Source organism: Pseudophryne corroboree, chromosome 7 (assembly GCF_028390025.1).
Source record: "Pseudophryne corroboree isolate aPseCor3 chromosome 7, aPseCor3.hap2, whole genome shotgun sequence".
Classification (NCBI taxonomy): domain Eukaryota; kingdom Metazoa; phylum Chordata; class Amphibia; order Anura; family Myobatrachidae; genus Pseudophryne; species Pseudophryne corroboree.
Window position 1 is genome coordinate 179,270,180 of NC_086450.1, and position 24,987 is coordinate 179,295,166.

The 24,987-nt window shown below is 49.5% G+C and overlaps 1 protein-coding gene across 4 annotated transcripts in view; it reads left to right on the plus strand.

The window, feature by feature from the left end:
* The window catches only part of STK16 (serine/threonine kinase 16), a 105,875-nt gene that overhangs the window by 19,204 nt on the left and 61,684 nt on the right, over positions 1–24,987 (plus strand). For 2 of the 4 annotated variants that reach the window (XM_063933835.1, XM_063933836.1), the window contains exon 2: positions 16,887–16,996. In XM_063933835.1, coding sequence (XP_063789905.1) covers positions 16,911–16,996 — 86 coding nt within the window. In that variant the 5' untranslated portion in view covers positions 16,887–16,910. Of the gene's footprint in view, positions 1–15,974; positions 16,148–16,886; positions 16,997–24,987 lie in introns of those variants that run through there. The other 2 variants (XM_063933837.1, XM_063933834.1) reach the window with 2 other exon arrangements.

Genomic DNA, 24,987 nt, shown 5'->3' on the forward strand with positions numbered 1-24,987 from the left:
GCTTGGCTTAGGGCATTGTAAATGGCCCTTAGCTCCAAGATATTTATGTGAAGTGATGTCTCCAGGCTTGACCACAAGCCCTGGAAATTTCTTCCCTGTGTGACTGCTCCCCAGCCTCGCAGGCTGGCATCCGTGGTCACCAGGACCCAGTCCTGAATGCCGAATCTGCGCCCTCTAGAAGATGAGCACTCTGCAACCACCACAGGAGAGACACCCTTGTCTTTGGTGACAGGGTTATCCGCTGATGCATCTGAAGATGCGATCCGGACCACTTTTCCAGCAGGTCCCACTGGAAAGTTCTTGCGTGGAATCTGCCGAATGGAATTGCTTCGTAGGAAGCCACCATTTTTCCCAGGACCCTTGTGCACTGCTGCACTGACACTTGGCCTGGTTTTAGGAGGTTTCTGACTAGTTCGGATAACTCCCTGGCTTTCTCCTCCTGGAGAAACACCTTTTTCTGGACTGTGTCCAGGATCATCCCTAGGAATAGAAGACGTGTCGTCGGGATCAGCTGCGATTTTGGAATATTAAGAATCCAACCGTGCTGCCGCAACACTACTTGAGATAGTGCTACCCCGACTACCAACCGTTCCCTGGATCTTGCCCTTATCCGGAGATCGTCCAAGTAAGGGATAATTAAAACTCCCTTCCTTCGAAGGAGTATCATCATTTCGGCCATTACTTTGGTAAAGACCCGGGGTGCCGTGGACAAACCAAACGGCAGCGTCTGAAACTGATAGTGACAGTTCTGTACCACAAACCTGAGGTACCCTTGGTGAGAAGGGTAAATTGGGACATGGAGATAAGCATCCTTGATGTCCAGAGACACCATATAATACCCTTCTTCCAGGTTTGCCATCACCGCTCTGAATGACTCCATCTTGAATTTGAACCTTTGTATGTAAGTGTTCAAGGATTTCAGATTTAAATTAGGTCTCACCGAGCCGTCCGGCTTCGGTACCACAAACAGCGTGGAATAATACCCCTTTCCCTGTTGTAGGAGGGGTACCTTGATTATCACCTGCTGGGAATACAGCTTGTGAATGGCTTCCCATACCGCCTCCCTGTCGGAGGGAGACGTCGGTAAAGCAGACTTTAGGAAAACGGCGAAGGGGAGACGTCTCGAATTCCAATTTGTACCCCTGAGATACCACCTGAAGGATCCAGGGGTCCCCTGTGAGTGAGCCCACTGCACGCTGAAATTTTTGAGACGGGCCCCCACCGTGCCTGAGTCCGCTTGTAAAGCCCCAGCGTCATGCTGAGGACTTGGCAGAAAACGGGAGAGGGCTTCTGTTCCTGGGAACTGGCTGTTTGCTGCAGCCTTTTTCCTCTCCCTCTGCCACGGGGCAGAAATGAGGAGCCTTTTGCTCGCTTGCCCTTATGGGGCCCAAAGGACTGCGCCTGATAATACGGCGTCTTCTTATGTTGAGAGGCTACCTGGGGTAAAAATGTGGATTTTCCAGCCGTTGCCGTGGCCACCAGGTCTGTTAGACCTACCCCAAATAACTCCTCCCTTTTATAAGGCGATACTTCCATATGCCTTTTGGAATCAGCATCACCTGACCACTGTCTTGTCCATAACCCTCTTCTGGCAGAAATGGACAGCGCACTTACTCTTGATGCCAGTCGGCAAATAACCCTCTGTGCATCACGCATATATAGAAATGCATCTTTTAAATGCTCTATAGTCAGTAATATACTGTCCCTATCTAGGGTATCAATATTGTCAGTCAGGGAATCCGACCAAGCCACCCCAGCACTGCACATCCAGGCTGAGGCGATTGCTGGTCGCAGTATCACACCCGTGTGAGTGTATATACATTTTAGGATATTTTACTGCTTTCTGTCAGCAGGTTCCTTAAGGGCGGCCGTATCCGGGGACGGTAGTGCCACCTGTTTAGACAAGCGTGTGAGCGCTTTATTCACCCTAGGGGGTGTTTCCCAACGTGCCCTATCCTCTGGCGGGAAGGGGTATGATGCTAATAACTTTTTAGGAATTAACAGTTTTTATCGGGGGAAACCCACACATCATCACACACTTCATTTAATTCCTCAGATGCAGGAAAAACTACAGGCAGTTTTTTCTCACCCAACATAATACCCTTTTTAGTGGTACTGGTATTATCAGAAATGTGTAAAAACATTTTCCATAGCCTCAATCATGTAACGTGTGGCCCTACTGGAAGTCACATTCGTCTCTTAATCGTCGACACTGGAGTCAGTATCCGTGTCGGCGTCTGTATCTGCCATCTGCGGTAACGGGCGTTTTAGAGCCCCTGATGGCTTTTGAGACACCTGGACAGGCACAGGCTGAGTCGCCGGCTGTCTCATGTCATCCATCTTTTGTAAAGAGCTGACTCACATAATTCCTTCCATAAGCTCATCCACTCAGATGTCGACTCCCTAGGGGGTGACATCTCTGTTACAGGCAATCTGCTCCGCCTCCACCTTATTTTCCTCCTCATACATGTCGACACAACGTACCGACACACAGCACACACAGGGAATGCTCTGATAGAGGACAGGACCCCACTAGCCCTTTGGGGAGACAGAGGGAGAGTATGCCAGCACACACCAGAGCGCTATATATATATACAGGGATAACCTTATATAAGTGTTTTTCCCCTTATAGCTGCTGTATTGTTATACTGCGCCTAATTAGTGCCCCCCTCTCTTTTTTAACCCCTTTCTGTAGTGTAGTAACTGCAGGGGAGAGCCAGGGAGCTTCCCTCCAACAGAGCTGTGAGAGAAAATGGCGCCAGTGTGCTGAGGAGATAGGCTCCGCCCCCTTCTCGGCGGCCTTTTCTCCCGTTTTTCTGTGGAATCTGGCAGGGGTTAAAATTCATCCATATAGCCCTGGGGGCTATATGTGATGTATTTTCGCCAGCCAAGGTGTTTTTATTGCTGCTCAGGGCGCCCCCCCCTAGCGCCCTGCACCCTCAGTGACCGAAGTGTGAAGTGTGCTGAGGAGCAATGGCGCACAGCTGCAGTGCTGTGCGCTACCTTGGTGAAGACAGGATGTCTTCTGCCGCCGATTTTCCGGACCTCTTCTTTCTTCTGGCTCTGTAAGGGGGCCGGCGGCGCGGCTCTGGGACCGGACTCCGAGGCTGGGCCTGTGTTCGGTCCCTCTGGAGCTAATGGTGTCCAGTAGCCTAAGAAGCCCAATCCACTCTGCACGCAGGTGAGTTCGCTTCTTCTCCCCTTAGTCCCTCGATGCAGTGAGCCTGTTGCCAGCAGGTCTCACTGAAAATAAAAAACCTAAAACTAAACTTTCACTAAGAAGCTCAGGAGAGCCCCTAGTGTGCACCCTTCTCGGCCGGGCACAAAAATCTAACTGAGGCTTGGAGGAGGGTCATAGGGGGAGGAGCCAGTGCACACCAGGTAGTCCTAAAGCTTTACTTTTGTGCCCAGTCTCCTGCGGAGCCGCTATTCCCCATGGTCCTTACGGAGTTCCCAGCATCCACTAGGACGTCAGAGAAATATTTTCCTGTCTAGGGTATTAATATTATCTGACAGGGTATCAGACCACGCTGCAGCAGCACTATTTATGCTGAGGCAAATGCAGGTCTCAGTATAGTACCTGAGTCGCTGCAGCAGCACTATTTATGCTGAGGCAAATGCAGGTCTCAGTATAGTACCTGAGTGTGTATATACAGACTTCAGGATAGTCTCCTGCTTTTTATCAGCAGGCTCCTTCAAAGTGGCCGTATCCCAAGACGGCAGTGCCACCTTTTTTGACAAACGTGTGAGCGTCTTATCCACCCTAGGGGATATCTCCCAACGTGACCTATCCTCTGGCGGGAAAGGGTACGCCAGCAGTAACTTTTTAGAAATTACCATTTTCTTATCGGGGGAACCCACGCTCTTTACACACTTCATTCACTCATCTGATGGGGGAACAAAACACTGGCTGCTTTTTCTCCCCAAACATAAAAACCCTTTTATGTGGTACTTGGGTTCATGTCAGAATGTGTAACACATTTTTTATTGCCGAGATCATGCAACGGATGTTCCTAGTGGATTGTGTATATGTCTCAACCTCGTCGACACTGGAGTCAGACTCCGTGCCAACATCTGTGTCTGCCATCTGAGGTAACGGGCGTTTTTTGAGCCCCTGATGGGCTTTGAGACGCCTGGGCAGGCGCGGGCTGAGAAGCCGGCTGTCCCACAGCTGTTACGTCATCCAGCCTTTTATGTAAGGAGTTGACATTGTCGGTTAATACCTTCCACCTATCCATCCACACTGGTGTCGGCCCCACAGGGGGCGACATCCCATTTATCGGCCTCTACTCCGCCTCCACGTAACCTTCCTCATCCAACATGTCGACACAGCCGTACCGACACACCGCACACACACAGGGAATGCTCTGACTGAGGACAGGACCTCACAAAGTCCTTTGGGGAGACAGAGAGAGAGTATGCCAGCACACACCAGAGCGCTATATAATGCAGGGATTAACACTATAACTGAGTGATTTTTCCCCCAATAGCTGCTTGAATACACATATTGCGCCTAAATTTAGAGCCCCCCCTCTCTTTTTAACCCTTTGAGCCTGAAAACTACAGGGGAGAGCCTGGGGAGCTGTCTTCCAGCTGCACTGTGAAGAAAAAATGGCGCCAGTGTGCTGAGGGAGATAGCCCCGCCCCTTTTTCGGCTGACTTTTCTCCCGCTTTTTTCATGGATTCTGGCAGGGGTAATTTATCACATATATAGCCCTGGGACTATATATTGTGATGATTTGCCAGCCAAGGTGTATTTTATTGCCCTCAGGGCGCCCCCCCCAGCGCCCTGCACCCTCAGTGACCGGAGTGTGAGGTGTGCATGAGGAGCAGTGGCGCACAGCTGCAGTGCTGTGCGCTACCTTGTTGAAGACAGAAGTCTTCTGCCGCCGATTTTCCGGAACACTTCTTGCTTCTGGCTCTGTAAGGGGGCCGGCGGCGCGGCTCCGGGAACGAACACCAAGGTCGGGTCCTGCGGTCGATCCCTCTGGAGCTAATGGTGTCCAGTAGCCTAAGAAGCCCAAACTACCACCAGTTAGGTAGGTTCGCTTCTTCTCCCCTTAGTCCCTCGCTGCAGTGAGTCTGTTGCCAGCAGATCTCACTGTAAAATAAAAAACCTAACATATACTTTCTTTCTATGAGCTCAGGAGAGCCCCTAGTGTGCATCCAGCTCAGCCGGGCACAAGATTCTAACTGAGGTCTGGAGGAGGGTCATAGTGGGAGGAGCCAGTGCACACCAGGTAGTCCTAAAGCTTTCTTTAGTTGTGCCCAGTCTCCTGCGGAGCCGCTATTCCCCCATGGTCCTTACGGAGTCCCAGCATCCACTTAGGACGTCAGAGAAATATATATATATAATATATATATATATATATATATATATATGTTGTAATCTTCCATTAGGATAAACATAATATAAGGATGACTTCTGAAGTTTATTAATGTATTATTTGATTAGGTAGCCAGTTTATTTTAAACAGTAGAAACATTGGTTTACATCAGTCTCACAGAACCAATATTCAGGCCTAAACAATGTATTGTAAACAATGTTTTATTTTGATGTTCCATTGCTACTCCCGCCTGAAGCCCCTGAACGGATATTTACATCGATGCCAGGAAACCACCAATAGTTTACACTTAGTGGGTGGCGGGCTAATCAGGAAAGGGGTGAGGCATAATGGGTTGCATGCATCAGGGGCAGAGCGCAGGATATTCCCAATGGCAGGAATAGCAACAAAAACAAAAAAAATAAGAATTTACTTACCGATAATTCTATTTCTCGTAGTCCGTAGTGGATGCTGGGAACTCCGAAAGGACCAAGGGGGATAGCGGCTCCGCAGGAGACTGGGCACAAAAGTAAAAGCTTTAGGACTACCTGGTGTGCACTGGCTCCTCCCCCTATGACCCTCCTCCAAGCCTCAGTTAGGATACTGTGCCCGGACGAGCGTACACAATAAGGAAGGATTTTGAATCCCGGGTAAGACTCATACCAGCCACACCAATCACACCGTACAACCTGTGATCTGAACCCAGTTAACAGCATGATAACAGAGGAGCCTCTGAAAAGATGGCTCACAACAATAATAACCCGATTTTTGTAACAATAACTATGTACAAGTATTGCAGACAACCCGCACTTGGGATGGGCGCCCAGCATCCACTACGGACTACGAGAAATAGAATTATCGGTAAGTAAATTCTTATTTTCTCTGACGTCCTAGTGGATGCTGGGAACTCCGAAAGGACCATGGGGATTATACCAAAGCTCCCAAACGGGCGGGAGAGTGCGGATGACTCTGCAGCACCGAATGAGAGAACTCCAGGTCCTCCTCAGCCAGGGTATCAAATTTGTAGAATTTAGCAAACGTGTTTGCCCCTGACCAAGTAGCTGCTCGGCAAAGTTGTAAAGCCGAGACCCCTCGGGCAGCCGCCCAAGATGAGCCCACTTTCCTTGTGGAATGGGCTTTTACAGATTTTGGCTGTGGCAGGCCTGCCACAGAATGTGCAAGCTGAATTGTACTACAAATCCAACGAGCAATAGTCTGCTTAGACGCAGGAGCACCCAGCTTGTTGGGTGCATACAGGATAAACAGCGAGTCAGATTTTCTGACTCCAGCCGTCCTGGAAACATATATTTTCAGGGCCCTGACTACGTCCAGCAACTTGGAGTCCTCAAAGTCCCTAGTAGCCGCAGGTACCACAATAGGCTGGTTTAAGTGAAACGCTGAAACCACCTTAGGGAGAAATTGAGGACGAGTCCTCAATTCTGCCCTGTCCGTATGAAAAATTAGGTAAGGGCTTTTATAGGATAAAGCCGCCAATTCTGAAACACGCCTGGCTGAAGCCAGGGCTAACAGCATTACCACTTTCCATGTGAGATATTTTAAGTCCACAGTGGTGAGTGGTTCAAACCAATGTGATTTTAGGAACCCCAAAACTACATTGAGATCCCAAGGTGCCACTGGAGGCACAAAAGGAGGCTGTATATGCAGTACCCCCTTGACAAACGTCTGAACTTCAGGAACTGAAGCCAGTTCTTTCTGGAAGAAAATCGACAGGGCCGAAATTTGAACCTTAATGGACCCTAATTTTAGGCCCATAGACAGTCCTGTTTGCAGGAAATGCAGGAAACGACCCAGTTGAAATTCCTCTGTAGGGGCCTTCCTGGCCTCACACCACGCAACATATTTACACCAAATACGGTGATAATGTTGCACGGTTACATCCTTCCTGGCTCTGATCAGGGTAGGGATGACTTCATCCGGAATGCCTTTTTCCTTCAGGATCCGGCATTCAACCGCCATGCCGTCAAACGCAGCCGCGGTAAGTCTTGGAACAGACAGGGTCCCTGCTGGAGCAGGTCCTTTCTTAGAGGTAGAGGCCACGGGTCCTCCGTGAGCATCTCTTGAAGTTCCGGGTACCAAGTCCTTCTTGGCCAATCCGGAGCCACGAGTATAGTCCTTACTCCTCTCCTTCTTATGATTCTCAGTACCTTGGGTATGAGAGGCAGAGGAGGGAACACATACACTGACAGGTACACCCACGGTGTTACCAAAGCGTCCACAGCTATTGCCTGAGGGTCCCTTGACCTGGCGCAATATCTGTCTAGTTTTTTGTTGAGGCGGGACGCCATCATGTCCACCTTTGGTTTTTCCCAACGGTTCACAATCATGTGGAAGACTTCTGGGTGAAGTCCCCACTCCCCCGGGTGGAGGTCGTGTCTGCTGAGGAAGTCTGCTTCCCAGTTGTCCACTCCCGGAATGAACACTGCTGACAGTGCTATCACATGATTTTCCGCCCAGCGAAGAATCCTTGCAACTTCTGCCATAGCCCTCCTGCTTCTTGTGCCGCCCTGTCTGTTTACGTGGGCGACTGCCGTGATGTTGTCCGACTGGATCAACACCGGCTGACCCTGAAGCAGAGGCCTTGCTTGACTTAGGGCATTGTAAATGGCCCTTAGTTCCAGGATATTTATGTGAAATGACGTTTCCATGCTTGACCACAAGCCCTGGAAATTTCTTCCCTGTGTGACTGCTCCCCAGCCTCTCAGGCTGGCATCCGTGGTCACCAGGACCCAGTCCTGAATGCCGAATCTGCGGCCCTCTAGAAGATGAGCACTCTGCAACCACCACAGGAGAGACACCCTTGTCCTTGGAGACAGGGTTATCCGCTGATGCATCTGAAGATGCGATCCGGACCATTTGTCCAGCAGATCCCACTGAAAAGTTCTTGCGTGGAATCTGCCGAATGGAATCGCTTCGTAAGAAGCCACCATTTTTCCCAGGACCCTTGTGCATTGATGCACTGACACTTGGCCTGGTTTTAGGAGGTTCCTGACTAGCTCGGATAACTCCCTGGCTTTCTCCTCCGGGAGAAACACCTTTTTCTGGACTGTGTCCAGAATCATCCCTAGGAACAGCAGACGTGTCGTCGGAATCAGCTGCGATTTTGGAATATTTAGAATCCACCCGTGCTGTCGTAGTACTACTTGAGATAGTGCTACTCCGACCTCTAACTGTTCCCTGGACCTTGCCCTTATCAGGAGATCGTCCAAGTAAGGGATAATTAAGACGCCTTTTCTTCGAAGAAGAATCATCATTTCGGCCATTACCTTGGTAAAGACCCGGGGTGCCGTGGACAATCCAAACGGCAGCGTCTGAAACTGATAGTGACAGTTCTGTACCACAAACCTGAGGTACCCTTGGTGAGAAGGGCAAATTGGGACATGGAGGTAAGCATCCTTGATGTCCAGAGACACCATATAGTCCCCTTCTTCCAGGTTCGCTATCACTGCTCTGAGTGACTCCATCTTGAATTTGAACCTTTGTATGTAAGTGTTCAAGGATTTCAGATTTAAAATAGGTCTCACCGAGCCGTCCGGCTTCGGTACCACAAACAGCGTGGAATAATACCCCTTTCCCTGTTGTAGGAGGGGTACCTTGATTATCACCTGCTGGGAATACAGCTTGTGAATGGCTTCCAATACCGCCTCCCTGTCGGAGGGAGACGTTGGTAAAGCAGACTTCAGGAACCGGCGAGGGGGAGACGTCTCGAATTCCAATTTGTACCCCTGAGATACTACCTGCAGGATCCAGGGGTCCACTTGCGAGTGAGCCCACTGCGCGCTGAAATTTTTGAGACGACCCCCCACCGTACCTGAGTCCGCTTGTAAGGCCCCAGCGTCATGCTGAGGACTTGGCAGAAGCGGGGGAGGGCTTCTGTTCCTGGGAAGAGGCTGCATGCTGCAGTCTTTTTCCCCTTCCTCTGCCCCGGGGCAGATATGAGTGGCCTTTTGCCCGCTTGCCCTTATGGGGACGAAAGGACTGAGCCTGAAAAGACGGTGTCTTTTTCTGCTGAGAGGTGACCTGGGGTAAAAAGGTGGATTTCCCAGCCGTTGCCGTGGCCACCAGGTCCGATAGACCGACCCCAAATAACTCCTCCCCTTTATACGGCAATACTTCCATATGCCGTTTGGAATCCGCATCACCTGACCACTGTCGCGTCCATAACCCTCTTCTGGCAGAAATGGACAGCGCACTTACTCTTGATGCCAGAGTGCAAATATCCCTCTGTGCATCTCGCATATATAGAAATGCATCCTTTAAATGCTCTATAGTCAATAATATACTGTCCCTGTCCAGGGTATCAATATTTTCAGTCAGGGAATCCGACCAAGACACCCCAGCACTGCACATCCAGGCTGAGGCGATTGCTGGTCGCAGTATAACACCAGTATGTGTGTATATACTTTTTAGGATATTTTCCAGCTTCCTATCAGCTGGCTCCTTGAGGGCGGCCGTATCAGGAGACGGTAACGCCACTTGTTTTGATAAGCGTGTGAGCGCCTTATCTACCCTAGGGGGTGTTTCCCAACGCGCCCTAACCTCTGGCGGGAAAGGGTATAATGCCAATAATTTTTTAGAAATTAGCAGTTTTTTATCGGGGGAAACCCACGCTTCATCACACACCTCATTTAATTCATCTGATTCAGGAAAAACTACGGGTAGTTTTTTCACACCCCACATAATACCCTTTTTTGTGGTACTTGTAGTATCAGAAATGTTCAAAACCTCCTTCATTGCCGTGATCATGTAACGTGTGGCCCTACTGGAAAACACGTTTGTTTCCTCACCGTCGACACTGGAGTCAGTGTCCGTGTCTGGGTCTGTGTCGACCATCTGAGGTAACGGGCGCTTTAGAGCCCCTGACGGTGTTTGAGACGCCTGGACAGGTAATAACTGATTTGCCGGCTGTCTCATGTCGTCAACAGTCTTTTGTAAAGTGCTGACGCTATCACGTAATTCCTTCCATAAGACCATCCAGTCAGGTGTCGACTCCCTAGGGGGTGACATCACTATTACAGGCAATTGCTCCGCCTCCATACCATTTTCCTCCTCATACATGTCGACACAACGTACCGACACACAGCACACACACAGGGTATGCTCTGATAGAGGACAGGACCCCACTAGCCCTTTGGGGAGACAGAGGGAGAGTTTGCCAGCACACACCAGAGCGCTATATATATATAGGGATAACCTTCTATAAGTGTTTTTCCCTTATATAGCTGCTGTATTGATTAATCTGCCAAATTAGTGCCCCCCCTCTCTTGTTTTACCCTGTTTCTGTAGTGCAGGACTGCAGGGGAGAGTCAGGGAGACGTCCTTCCAGCGGAGCTGTGAGGGAAAATGGCGCTTGTGTGCTGAGGAGATAGGCTCCGCCCCCTTCTCGGCGGCCTTTCTCCCGCTTTTTTAAGGAAAAACTGGCCGGGGTTAAATGCATCCATATAGCCCTGGAGCTATATGTGATGTATTTTTTTTGCCATCTAAGGTGTTTTTATTGCGTCTCAGGGCGCCCCCCCCCCCAGCGCCCTGCACCCTCAGTGACCGGAGTGTGAAGTGTGCTGAGAGCAATGGCGCACAGCTGCGGTGCTGTCCGCTACCTTATTGAAGACAGGACGTCTTCTGCCGCCGATTTCCCGGACCTCTTCTGTCTTCTGGCTCTGTAAGGGGGCCGGCGGCGCGGCTCTGGGACCCATCCATGGCTGGGCCTGTGATCGTCCCTCTGGAGCTAATGTCCAGTAGCCTAAGAAGCCCAATCCACTCTGCACGCAGGTGAGTTCGCTTCTTCTCCCCTTAGTCCCTCGGTGCAGTGAACCTGTTGCCAGCAGGACTCACTGAAAATAAAAAACCTATACTTAAACTTTTTCACTAAGCAGCTCAGGAGAGCCACCTAGTGTGCACCCTTCTCGTTCGGGCACAAAAATCTAACTGAGGCTTGGAGGAGGATCATAGGGGGAGGAGCCAGTGCACACCAGGTAGTCCTAAAGCTTTTACTTTTGTGCCCAGTCTCCTGCGGAGCCGCTATCCCCCTTGGTCCTTTCGGAGTTCCCAGCATCCACTAGGACGTCAGAGAAAACAGGGCTCTACCACCAGGGCTGGCTCCAGACATGTTCCAATAGAGCGGCCGAACACGGCGCCACACTTTATGGGCGCCGCTAGCTCTGGCCGCCAAATTGGAGCCTGGAGCTGTCCCTACAGCAGCAGCAGTGTCCACCTCCTAGCAGAGACGTGCACTGCATCACATCCCACAGCCTGTGTAAACCCCCCCTGCTAACCGGTGCCGGCCCGTGAGCCAATCAGAGCTTGCGGTCCGGAAGCTGAGACTCCTGATTGGCTGCCGGACTGCGAGCTTTGATTGGCTTACGGACCGGCGCCTAGTTGGAGCTACACACCTCCGCAGCCGCCAGAGACTGAAGGGCAGGAGAGGCGCACGCTGCGCTCTCCTGCCTGCCCTCAACTTAAGAGCAGTAGCCGCCGCCACCCCGCCCTTCAGAACAAGAGATGCACGATGAGCAGCACGGGAGGTGGTGGTGGGGTGGGGGGTTATCTGGCACTGTGTAGGGACATGTGTATCTGGCACTGGGGACATATCTGGCACTGTGTGAGGACAGGTGTATCTGGCACTGGGGCCATATCTGTCACTGTGTGAGGACATGTGTATCTGGCATTGGGGATATATCTAGCACTGTGTGAGGACATGTGTATCTGGCATTAGGGACATATCTGGCACTGTAAGGACATGTGTATCTGGCATTGGAGGCATATCTGGCACTGTGTGGGGACATGTGTATCTGGCATTGGGGGCATATCTGGCACTGTGTGAGAACCTGTGTATCTGGCGACATATCTGACACTGTGGGAACATGTGTATCTGGCACTGGGGGCATATCTGGCACTGTGTGAGGACATGTGTATCTGGCATTGGAGGCATATCTGGCACTGTGTGGGGACATGTGTATCTGGCATTTGGGGCATATCTGGCACTGTAAGGACATGTGTATCTGGCATTGGAGGCATATCTGGCACTGTGTGAGGACATGAGTATCTGGCATTGGGGGCATATCTGGCACTGTAAGGACATGTGTATCTGGCATTGGAGGCATATCTGGCACTGTGTGGGGATATGTGTATCTGGCATTGGGGGCATATCTGGCACTGTAAGGACATGTGTATCTGGCATTGGAGGCATATCTGGCACTGTGTGAGGACATAAGTATCTGGCATTGGGGGCATATCTGGCACTGTAAGGACATGTGTATCTGGCATTGGAGGCATATCTGGCACTGTGTGAGGACATAAGTATCTGGCATTGGGGGCATATCTGGCACTGTAAGGACATGTGTATCTGGCATTGGAGGCATATCTGGCACTGTGTGGGGACATGTGTATCTGGCATTTGGGGCATATCTGGCACTGTAAGGACATGTGTATCTGGCATTGGAGGCATATCTGGCACTGTGTGAGGACATGAGTATCTGGCATTGGGGGCATATCTGGCACTGTAAGGACATGTGTATCTGGCATTGGATGCATATCTGGCACTGTGTGGGGATATGTGTATCTGGCACTGTAAGGACATGTGTATCTGGCATTGGAGGCATATCTGGCACTGTGTGAGGACATAAGTATCTGGCATTGGGGGCATATCTGGCACTGTAAGGACATGTGTATCTGGCATTGGAGGCATATCTGGCACTGTGTGGGGATATGTGTATCTGGCATTGGGGGCATATCTGGCACTGTGTAGAGAGTGACATGTGTATCTGGCACTGGGGGCATATCTGGCACTATGGGGACAGGTGTATCTGACACTGGGTGCATGTCTGGCACTATGGGGACATGTGTATCTGGCACTTTGGGCATATCTGGCACTATGGGGACATGTGTATCCGGCACTGGGGACATATCTGGCACTGCGGGACATGTGTATCTGGCACTGGGGGCATATCTGGCACTGTGTGAGGACATGTGTATCTGGCATTAGGGACATATCTGGCACTGTAAGGACATGTGTATCTGGCATTGGAGGCATATCTGGAACTGTGTGGGGACATATGTATCTGGCATTGGGGGGCATATCTGGCAATGTGTAGAGACATGTGTATCTGGCACTGGGGACATATCTGACACTGTGAGAACATGTGTATCTGGCACTGGGGGCATATCTGGCACTATGGGAACATGTGTATCTGGCACTGGGGGCATATCTGGCACTATGGGAACATGTGTATCTGGCACTGGGGGCATATCTGGCACTGTGGGGCATATATGTATCTAGCACTGGGGGCATGTCTGGCACTGTGTAGGGACATGTGTATCTGGCACTAGGGACATATCTGGCACTGTGGGGACATGTATATCTGGCATTGGAGGCATATCTGGCACTGTGTGGGAACATGTGTATCTGGCACTGGGGGCATATCTGGCACTGTGTGAGGACATGTGTATCTGACATTGGGGGCATATCTGGCACTGTGTAGGGACATGTGTATCTGGCACTGTGGTAGAAATATATATATCAAGTATATATACAGGCGCTGTGATGGGTGGCTTGTCCTAGCAGCTGTATGAGTAAGGGGTAGTCAAGCCCTTTTAAAACCAAGGTGAACAGAAAAAAATATATATACAGCGCTGATTGACACAGAGTGATGTACACAATAAATGTATTTAATATTTGTTTAAACCTTTGATAAAGCTGCCTGGAGCAGCGAAACACGTCAGGTATAGACCTTGGGTGGACCTTTGCTGACCAGCACCAGCACCATCATTGAACAAACCTTTACAGTCAGGACCCTGCACTCGACCTCCTCCGTGGACCAGGACTCCATTGTCGGCACTGCCATCGCCCACTAATCTTCTCAGGACATTCCACACATTGGAACACGGAGCACTCATCAAACTGTGAACCAGGACCCCACCAACTGTTGTCATTGCCATGCGAACTTGTACTTATGGGAGTCTCTTTAACCGGAACACAGACTTGGTAATTACATCCAATTGGATGAACTATTGTGCACTTGGTCCGTAATAACGACTGTTTATATGCTTGGCCTGCTTATGCCTATTGGTGCTAGTATTTATAAGGTCTCAAAGTCCACCAAAGATTTAATTGTGAGACATAGATTTTATGCCCGTTCATTTATTTGACATGTTTTTACATGTATAAGTCTTTTTAAACAAAAATTTCAAATACATTTATTGTGTACATCACTCTGTGTCAATCAGCGCTGTATATATATTTTTTTCTGTATCTGGCACTGTGTAGGGACATGTGTATCTGGCACTAGGGACATATCTGGCACTGTGAGGACATGTATATCTGGCACTGGGGGCATATCTGGCACTGTGGGGACATGTGTATATGGCACTGGGGGCATATGTGGCACTGTGTGAGGCATATATGTATCTGGCACTGTGGGGCATATGTGTATCTGGCACTGTGGGGACATGTGTATCTGGGGGGCATATCATGTGTATCTAGCACTGCTGGGGGGCATATCATGTGTATCTGGCACTGCCGCAGGGCATATCATGTGTATCTGGCACTGGTGGGTGCTTATCATGTGTATCTGGCACTGCTGGGGGCATATCATGTGTATCTGGCACTGCTGGGGGGCATGCCATGTCTATCTGACACTGCACTACTGGGGTCATTATGTGTAGCTGGCACTATACTGGAGACATTATGGGGGGAATTCAAATGTTTGAAAAGTCAGTTGGGTGTCTGCTTTTTCCTATCTAATAGACAGGAAAAAACAGACACCCAACCAACTTTTCAAACATTTGAATTCCCCCCCAATGTGTAAGGAACACTACTGTGGATATTATGTGTAAGGCTGCTAATTGTGTGTGTAGAGGGGGTGTGAAAAGATATTTATTTATAGTTTGATAATATGAAGTTGCGAGGCCACGCCTACTTTTCCAGGAGCGAGCGTGTCTTCGGCGCTTTGAAATTTTCTCACTCGGTGTGCTAGTCTGCTTGGAGCCGGCCCTGTCTAGCACTGATAGTGAACTATCGGATCACCGCCATCAATCGTAAAAAAACCTTTGACCATCGTGGGCAAACCATGGATCAATGGTTGATGCATACCTCCCAACATGACCCTCTCCAGGAGGGACAGATTGTTCTGCTTCTGGACTTTTCTCTTAATTTATGATTGCCGGCACCTGTACTGAAACACCTTTCTTATCCATTAACCTGTTCAACACAGGTGCCGGCAATCATAAATGAAGAGAAAAGTACAGACGCAGACCAGTGTCCCCCTCCTGGAGAGGGTCATGTTGTGAGGTATGTTGATGGTCCTACTGAGATTAGCCCAGAAAATAATGGGTCCAAAACACTAGTATCAGTCTATCTAACCTACACACACAGCTTTCTGTATATTATATTCTACGATGTAAATGGAAAAAGTCACTCGGGAGCTAGGGAAGCAGTATGTCCCTATCAGCTGGCCAAATCATTGCCCATTCTCCAGCCAGTGCCTGCAGCAGAAAGCGTAAGGAGAACTAAGCCCCTCATGGTAGATGCTAGAATCAAGTGGGCTAATATAGAACCAACCTCCAGTTAGCTCATCCCTAGTAGTAGCAGCCAGTCACCACATCGCTTTGGGTAACCTAGTAACGCCGGTCACATGACCTCTTGGAAACGGAGTCGCTTTTCCATGACGTCATTGTCCGGCGCCGTGCAGCTGGTTGTCCTGAGCTGGTTCCGGGATGAGCTACGAGCTGCTGCTGTGTTGGCATCGCCGGGTTCCGGGCAGGGTCGGCACTGAGGATCCCTGTGACTGTCCAGCGTGCTCAGTACTTCGGTAATTCTCCTCGGTATCTCGGCCCAGTCTCCTGCAGTGGATGAATGTACAGAGCATAATAATAGACCCTTGTACAGTAGATCATGTTGTACATCCTGCCCACAGCATCATCATGCCACCAACTCTGCCACTCAGTGCTCCCTCTCATGTATGGTTTATGTCAGTAGAGTGAATTGAAAAGCTTTGGGTCACATCCATATTTTACACGTAAGCCATTCAGCTTCAGTCCTTCCCTTCCCTTCCCTGTCAGTTCCTTCAGGTGCCCGACCACTGATCTCCTATCAGTGGTCGGGCACCTGAAGGAACTGACAGGACAGCTGGGTATTGTGCTGACTGCATGCTGGAGTCTCATGATCAGTGCTTGTACTTCGCCCTGGTGCCCGAACCCTTCTCCATTCCCGAGCAATGCCCCCCCCCCCCCCCCCCATAAATCAGGAACAAGGGGCAGTGATGGCCCATGGGTTGGTGCCAACTCTATACTGCCCTCAGATAGAAGTTTGTGCAACTTTAGAGGCAGAGCCATTACCAAAATGCCTGGGGCATTGTGACTGGGGAATAAAGTATTTCATTGAGGATGAGACATTTCACTTTAGGAATAAAATACATATAGGTCGTGACTTTCACATTTGATCCTGACTATTGTATGTTAATGGAACGTTACTTTGTATTATTTTTTTAGCAAGTTATGCTGTATAGTCGCTATGTTTGAAAGTTAATATCCTTTTATTTTCTATTACAGTGTCTGAAGCATGTATAAAGGGCGATGGGTGCTGCTCTCTGCATCTGCTCCCGGGGGGTCGTAACCATTGAAAACAAGCGATACCTCTTTGTGCAGAAGCTGGGTGAGGGGTAAGTGAGCTTCTGCAGTCGTAAAAGATTGTGAACTACAGACATGTCCTCATACATCTAGCCTAAATATGCTACACAGCAGGAGATTCCTGACGGAATTGGGCTGACCGATCCTGTACAACTCTGCTTGTGTCAGGCATTTTTCTTATGCTGAAAATGCGTTTTAGATGCAATGTCATTAGTACGCACCAGGAATCTCTGCTGATTTTTCTGCTGCAGGGTCCACAGGTTAGCCACGGGATAACACTGGAATATGAGGTTGCGCCAGTGGATTAGCACCAAACGATCAAAGCTTTCGGCCTCCCAGAATGCAACGGGCCCGTCCCTATATCCCTTCCTCCTGGCTCAGGCAATTAAGTTTTTGTTTTGTGCGGCAGGAGCCGGACCATGGTTAATGGGCTGCTGGTTTTTAGCAGCCATAAGCTTTTTTTATTCTATTTTTATAGTCTTACTATTTTTTTTGAACGATCTTTCAAAAAAGCGTCTTATACGTACCTTAGAAAGAGTCGCTCCAACAACTCCCCGCCTGGTCGCGGCAATGCTTACCCACGTGTACAGTGCTGTTTCGGCGGGCATTTGTGTAAGATGTACTAGAAAGTCCAGCAGACGTTACCAGGCTGTGGCCGGAGCACGGGTAGACGGTAAGGCATCGGTTCCTCTTAGTAGGGGAAATGTGAGATAGAGCCGCATTGTTTTGGGATGGAGACTACCGAACAGTCGCTGACGTGGCTGCCACATCGGGTGCACCAGTGCTAGGCCTCAGGGATCATAGGCTCCAGGTGTAGTATGAGGCCGTGATCCTTAGGGTTGATGTCAGCAGTGGGGAATAAGACGGTCCCGTCCAACCCCCCCCCCCCCCTTCCACGGTTCTTGACCAGTTTCCTCTTAGTTTCCCACCATGAACTGAGTTCCCGCTTTCGTCTGAGACGCTGTGTATCTAAAAGGACCCAGTCGCAGCATAGGCAGCTGTATGACTGGTGCGTCGGTGTTCACTTGGGCGTCTGTGTTCACTGTAGGTTCATGGGGCGATTGTGTACACTAATAGTGTCTGGATCCACTCAGCGTTCTCTAATTTATCGATCGATCCTGGAAGCGAGGTGAAGTCTTCCTGTATCCCACTCTCCTCAGCCGGGTGATATAGCACTAAGTCTCTATCTACCTTTGGTACGAATAGTTGGATAAGTGCCTGATGCATATGACAAGAAATATGCCTTTGGTACGAATAGTTGGATAAGTGCCTGATGCATATGAGTTTGTAAACTATTGCTGCTGTTTTCTTTCGCTGTGCGACTGACTACGTCTAATGCAGTAATATATTTCTTCTACATACTTGAAATGTATTTGTAGTTGATTATGTGCTCATATTGCTTGTTATACTAATGTATAACCTGTGTCTGATTGCTAGTGTGATTGCTGACTACTATTTCTGTCAGTTTCTGTGTATTCTGATCCTCAATGCTGGTGCAAAGCAGATTGTATGTCACTTTAACAAATTTTAAAGTGATTGCAGTCACAATTTTTGTAGTTAACACTGTAAAGGTGTGTGATTTATTTATCATGTCTAAGAGAGGCAAGGGTGAGGAGGATACACTCTCCACAGCAGCACCAACACTCATGTCATGTTTCTCTTGCAAAGCTGGGTTAACCTCTCGGTATCTAGTTCAAAAAATTTTATGTGCAAATTATTTTAGCTTTCACCAAAGCCTCTTGAATAATCCAAGGCTAGCACAGGTCCAAGTTGAACCCCCATGGGCTACTTTTACACAGACATTATCCAGTATAGCTGAGCGGATAATGCCAGCTCCTATCCCAGGGATAGGTTACCCTATTAACCCTTACATGCAACATTCCACCTGGGGGTTATCAGATCCAGTACAGGAATTGGCAGCCTCTCAACAGAAACAGGCTGAAAGGCAGGTGGTAAGTAAATCACAAAGACCTGAAACAACAGCTTCACAATCTACACATGTTTCAGATGAGGACTTGTCGGAGGATGAGGACTCATCGCACTCCGGGTCTGCATACAGAGACGAGGAGGAAGGCCTCACCTCAGTGGACATTCCTGAGCTAATTAGTGCTATGAAAGCCAATCTATCCTTAGAGGAGGCAGCAGAGCCCTTGTTAAAATCTAAGGCACCTGTGTTTAAACGTCCCAAAATAGTTAGGACTAAGTTTTCTGGGTCAGAACAGCTGATGGAAATTATGCAAGAGGTTTGGGTTACACCCAGTAAGAAGTTAAGAATTCCAAGGAAATGGAATTCCCATTATCCGCTTCCGGCTGGTGACTGTTAAAAAGGAAGGTGGCTCCCAAAGTAGATACGCATGTCATCTGATTGGTGCGAAAATCTAATGATGCCTTCAGCATCATTAAATGATGTCACGGATAGGAAAATAGATGGTTTTCTTAAAACCATTTTCTCTAACGTCCTAGTGGATGCTGGGGACTCCGTAAGGACCATGGGGAATAGCGGCTCCGCAGGAGACTGGGCACAGCTAAGAAAGAATTAGGACTACCTGGTGTGCACTGGCTCCTCCCACTATGACCCTCCTCCAGACTTCAGTTAGAGTCCTGTGCCCGGCCGAGCTGGATGCACACTAGGGGCTCTCCTGAGCTCCTAGAAAGAAAGTATATGTTAGGTTTTTTATTTTACAGTGAGATCTGCTGGCAACAGACTCACTGCAGCGAGGGACTAAGGGGAGAAGAAGCGAACCTACCTAACTGGTGGTAGCTTGGGCTTCTTAGGCTACTGGACACCATTAGCTCCAGAGGGATCGACCGCATGGAACCGGCCATTGGTGTTCGGTCCCGGAGCCGCGCCGCCGGCCCCCTTACAGAGCCAGAAGCAAGAAGAAATCCGGAAAATCGGCGGCAGAAGACATCAGTCTTCACCAAGGTAGCGCACAGCACTGCAGCTGTGCGCCATTGCTCCTTATACACACTTCACACTCCGGTCACTGAGGGTGCAGGGCGCTGGGGGGGGGCGCCCTGAGAAGCAATAAATACACCTTGGCTGGCAAATATATCACAATATATAGCCCCAGAGGCTATATATGTGATAAATACCCCTGCCAGAATCCATAAAAAAGCGGGAGAAAAGTCAGTGAAAAAGGGGCGGAGCTATCTCCCTCAGCACAATGGCGCCATTTTCTCTTCACAGTGCAACTGGAAGACAGCTCCCCAGGCTCTCCCCTGTAGTTTTCAGGCTCAAAGGGTTAAAAAGAGAGGGGGGGCACTAAATTTAGGTGCAATATTGTTTATACAAGCAGCTATTGGGGGAAAAATCACTCAGTTATAGTGTTAATCCCCACATTATATAGCGCTCTGGTGTGTGCTGGCATACTCTCTCTCTGTCTCCCCAAAGGACTTTGTGGGGTCCTGTCCTCAGTCAGAGCATTCCCTGTGTGTGTGCTGTGTGTCGGTACGGCTGTGTCGACATGTGGGATGAGGAAGGTTACGTGGAGGTGGAGCAGAGGCCGATAAATGGGATGTCGTCCCCTGTGGGGCCGACACCAGAGTGGATGGATAGGTGGAAGGTATTAAACGACAATGTCAACTCCTTACAAGGCTGGATGATGTAAAACAGCTGTGGGACAGCCGGCTTCTCAGCCCGCGCCTGCCCAGGCGTCTCAAAGGCCATCAGGGGCTCAAGAAAGCGCCCGTTACCTCAGATGGCAGACACAGATGTCGACACGGAGTCTGACTCCAGTGTCGACGAGATTGAGACATATACACAATCCACTAGGAACATCCGTTACATGATCTCGGCAATAAAAAATGTGTTACGCATTTCTGACATGAACCCAAGTACCACATAAAAGGGGTTTTATTTTTGGGGAGAAAAAGCAGCCAGTGTTTTGTTCCCCCATCAGATGAATGAATGAAGTGTGTAAAGTAACGTGGGTTCCCCCAATAAGAAACTGGTAATTTCTAAAAAGTTACTGATGGCGTACCCTTTCCCGCCAGAGGATAGGTCACGTTGGGAGATATCCCTTAGGGTGGATAAGGCGCTCACACGTTTGTCAAAAAAGGTGGCACTGCCGTCTTAGGATACGGCCACCTTTAAGGAGCCTGCTGATAAAAAGCAGGAGACTATCCTGAAGTCTGTATATACACACTCAGGTTATATACTGAGACCTGCAATCGCCTCAGCATAAATAGTGCTGCTGCAGCGTGGTCTGATACCCTGTCAGATAATATTAATACTCTAAGACAGGAAAAATAGTTTGCTAACATAGAGCATATTAAAGACGTCGTCTTATATATAAAGGATGCACAGAGGGATATTTGCCGGCTGGCATCCAGAATTAATGCAATGTCCATTCTGCCAGGAGGGTATTAGAAACCCGGCAGTGGACAGGTGATGCTGCCTATAAAAGGCACATGGAGATTCTGCCTTATAAAGGTGAGGAATTGTTGGGGATGGTCTCTGGGACCTCGTATCCACAGCAACAGCTGGGAAGAAAAATTTGTTTACCTCAGGTTTCCTCACAGCCTAAGAAGGCACCGTATTTTCAGATATAGTCCTTTCGGCTTCAGAAAAGCAAGCAGGTCAAAGGCGCTTCCTTTCTGCACAGAGACAAGGGAAGAAGGAAAAAGCTGCACCAGCAGCCAGTTCCCAGGATCAAAAATCTTCCCCCGCTTCCTCTGAGTCCACCGCTTGACGTTGGGGCTCCACAGGTGGAGACAGGTGCGGTAGGGGCGCGTCTCGGGAACTTCAGGGACCAGTGGGTTTGCCCACAGGTGGATCCCTAGGTTCTGCAAATAGTATCACAGGGATACAGGCTGGAGTTCGAGGCGACTCCCCCTCGCCGTTACCTCACCTCAGCCTTGCCTACTGCCCTCGGAGAAAGGTAGTACTGGCGGCAATTCACAAGCTGCACTTCCAGCAGGTGAAATCTAGGTACCCCTCCTTCAACAAGGCCGGGGTTACTATTCCAAAATGTTGTGGTACCGAAACCAGACGGTTCGGTGAGACCCATTCTAAAATTAAAAGCCTTGAACACTTATATACGAAGGTTCAAGTTCGAAATGGAATCGCTCAGGGCGATTATTGCAAGCCTGGATGGTATCACTGGACATCAAGGATGCTTACCTGCATGTCCCTATTTACCCTTTTCACCAGGAGTACCTCAAAATTGTGGTACATGATTGTCATTACCAATTCCAGACGTTGCCGTTGGTCTGTCCCCGGCACCGAGCTATTACCAAGGTAATGGCCGAAATAATTATCCCGTACTTGGACGATCTCCTTATAAAGGCGAGGTCCAGGGAGCAGTTGTTCGGCGGAGTAGCACTATCTCGGGAAGTGCTACAACAGCACGGCTGAATTCTGAATATTCCAAAGTCGTAGCTGGTTCCTACGACGCGTCTACTGTTCCTGAGTATGGTTCTGGACACAGAACAGGATAAAAAGGGTTTCTCCCGGAGGAGAAGTCCAAGGAGTTGTCGTCTCTAGACAGAGACCTCCTAATACGTATACAGGTGTCGGTGCATCAATGCACGCGAGCCCTGGGAAGGATGGTAGCTTCTTACGAAGAAATTCCATTCGCCAGGTCCCATTCAAGGATTTTCCAGAGGGATCTGTTGGACAGGTGGTCCGGGTCGCATCTTCAGATGCATCGGCGGATAACCCTGTCTCCAAGAGCCAGGGTGTCGTTGTTGTGGTGGCTGCAGAGTGCTCATCTTCTAGGGGGCCGCAGATTCGGCATACAGGACTGGGTCCTGGTGACCACGGATGCCAGCCTTCGAGGCTGGGGGGCAGTCACACAGGGAAGAAACTTCCAAGGCTATGGAAAAGTCAGGAGACTTCCCTACACATAAATATTCTGGAACTAAGGGCCATTTACAATGCCCTAAGTCAGGCTAGACCCCTGCTTCAACACCGGCCGGTGCTGATCCAGTCAGACAACATCACGGCGGTCGCTCATGTACACGACAGGGCGGCACAAGAAGCAGGATGGCGATGGCAGAAGCCACAAGGATTCTCCGATGGGCGGAAAATCATGTGTTAGCACTGTCAGCAGTGTTCATTCCCGGAGTGGACAACTGAGAAGCAGACTTTCTCAGCAGACACGACCTCCACCCGGGAGAGTGGGGACAAAGATATTGCGCCAGGTCAAGGACCCTCAGGCGATAGCTGTGGACGCTCTGGTAACACCGTGGGTGTACCAGTCGGTGTATGTGTTCCCTTCTCTGCCTCTCTTACCCAGGGTAATGAGAATAATAAGAAGGAGAGGAGTAAGAACTATACTCATTGTTCCGGGTTGGCCAAGAAGAGCTTGGTAACCAGAACTCCAAGAAATGATCTCAGAGGACCTATGGCCTCTGCCGCTCAGACAGGACCTGCTGCAGCAGGGGGCCTGTCTGTTTCAAGACGTACCGAGGCTGCGTTGACGGCATGGCGGTTGAACGCCGGATCCTGAAGGAAAAGGGAATTCCGGAGGAAGTTATCCCTACGCTATTTAAAGCTAGGAAAGAAGTGAACGCTAACCATTATCACCGCATATGGCGGAAATATGTTGCGTAATGTGAGGCCAGGAAGGCCCCAAAGGAGAAATTTCAGCTAGGTCGATTTCTGCACTTCCTACAGTCAGAGGTGACTATGGGCCTACAATTGGGTTCCATTAAGGTCCAGTTTTCGGCTCTATCGATTTTCTTCCAAAATGGAACTGGCTTCACTGCCTGAAGTTCAGACATTTGTCAAGGGAGTACTGCATATTCAGCCTCCTTTTGTGCCTCTAGTGGCATCGTGGGACCTCAACGTGGTGTTGGGTTTCCTAAAGTCACATTGGTTTGAGCCACTCAAAACTGTGGATTTAAAATATCTCACGTGGAAAGTGGTCATGCTTTTGGCCTTGGCTTCGGCAAGGCGGGTGGCAGAATTGGCGGCTTTGTCATGCAAAAGCCCCTATTTGATTTACCATATGGATAAGGCAGAATTGAGGACTAGTCCCCAGTTTCTTCCTAAGGTGGTATCAGCTTTTCACTTGAACCAACCTATCGTGGTGCCTGCGGCTACTAGGGACTTGGAGGACTCCAAATTACTGGACGTAGTCAGGGCCTTGAAAATTTATGTTTCCAGGACGGCTGGAGTCAGGAAGACTGACTCGCTATTTATCCTGTATGCACCAAACAAGATGGGTGCTCCTGCTTCAAAGCAGAGTATTGCTCGCTGGATTTGTAGCACAATTCAGCTTGCGCATTCTGTGGCTGGCCTGCCGCAGCCTAAATCTGTAAAAGCCCATTCCACGAGGAAAGTGGGCTCTTCTTGGGCGGCTGCCCGAGGGGTCTCGGCTTTACAACTTTGCCGAGCTGCTACTTGGTCAGGGGCAAACACGTTTGCAAAATTCTACAAATTTGATACCCTGGCTGAGGAGGACCTTGAGTTCTCTCATTCGGTGCTGCAGAGTCATCCGCACTCTCCCGCCCGTTTGGGAGCTTTGGTATAATCCCCATGGTCCTTACGGAGTCCCCAGCATCCACTAGGACGTTAGAGAAAATAAGATTTTACTCACCGGTAAATCTATTTCTCGTAGTCCGTAGTGGATGCTGGGCGCCCGTCCCAAGTGCGGACTGTCTGCAATACTTGTATATAGTTATTGTTAACTAAAAGGGTTATGGTTGAGCCATCTGTTGAGAGGCTCTGTTATGTTCATACTGTTAACTGGGTATAATATCACGAGTTATACGGTGTGATTGGTGTGGCTGGTATGAGTCTTACCCGGGATTCAAAATCCTTTCCTTATTGTGTCAGCTCTTCCGGGCACAGTATCCTTACTGAAGTCTGGAGGAGGGTCATAGTGGGAGGAGCCAGTGCACACCAGGTAGTCCTAATTCTTTCTTGGCTGTGCCCAGTCTCCTGCGGAGCCGCTATTCCCCATGGTCCTTACGGAGTCCCCAGCATCCACTACGGACTACGAGAAATAGATTTACCGGTGAGTAAAATCTTATTTTCTCCTTGTCTGGGGCAGTCATAAGACCAGCCATGGCT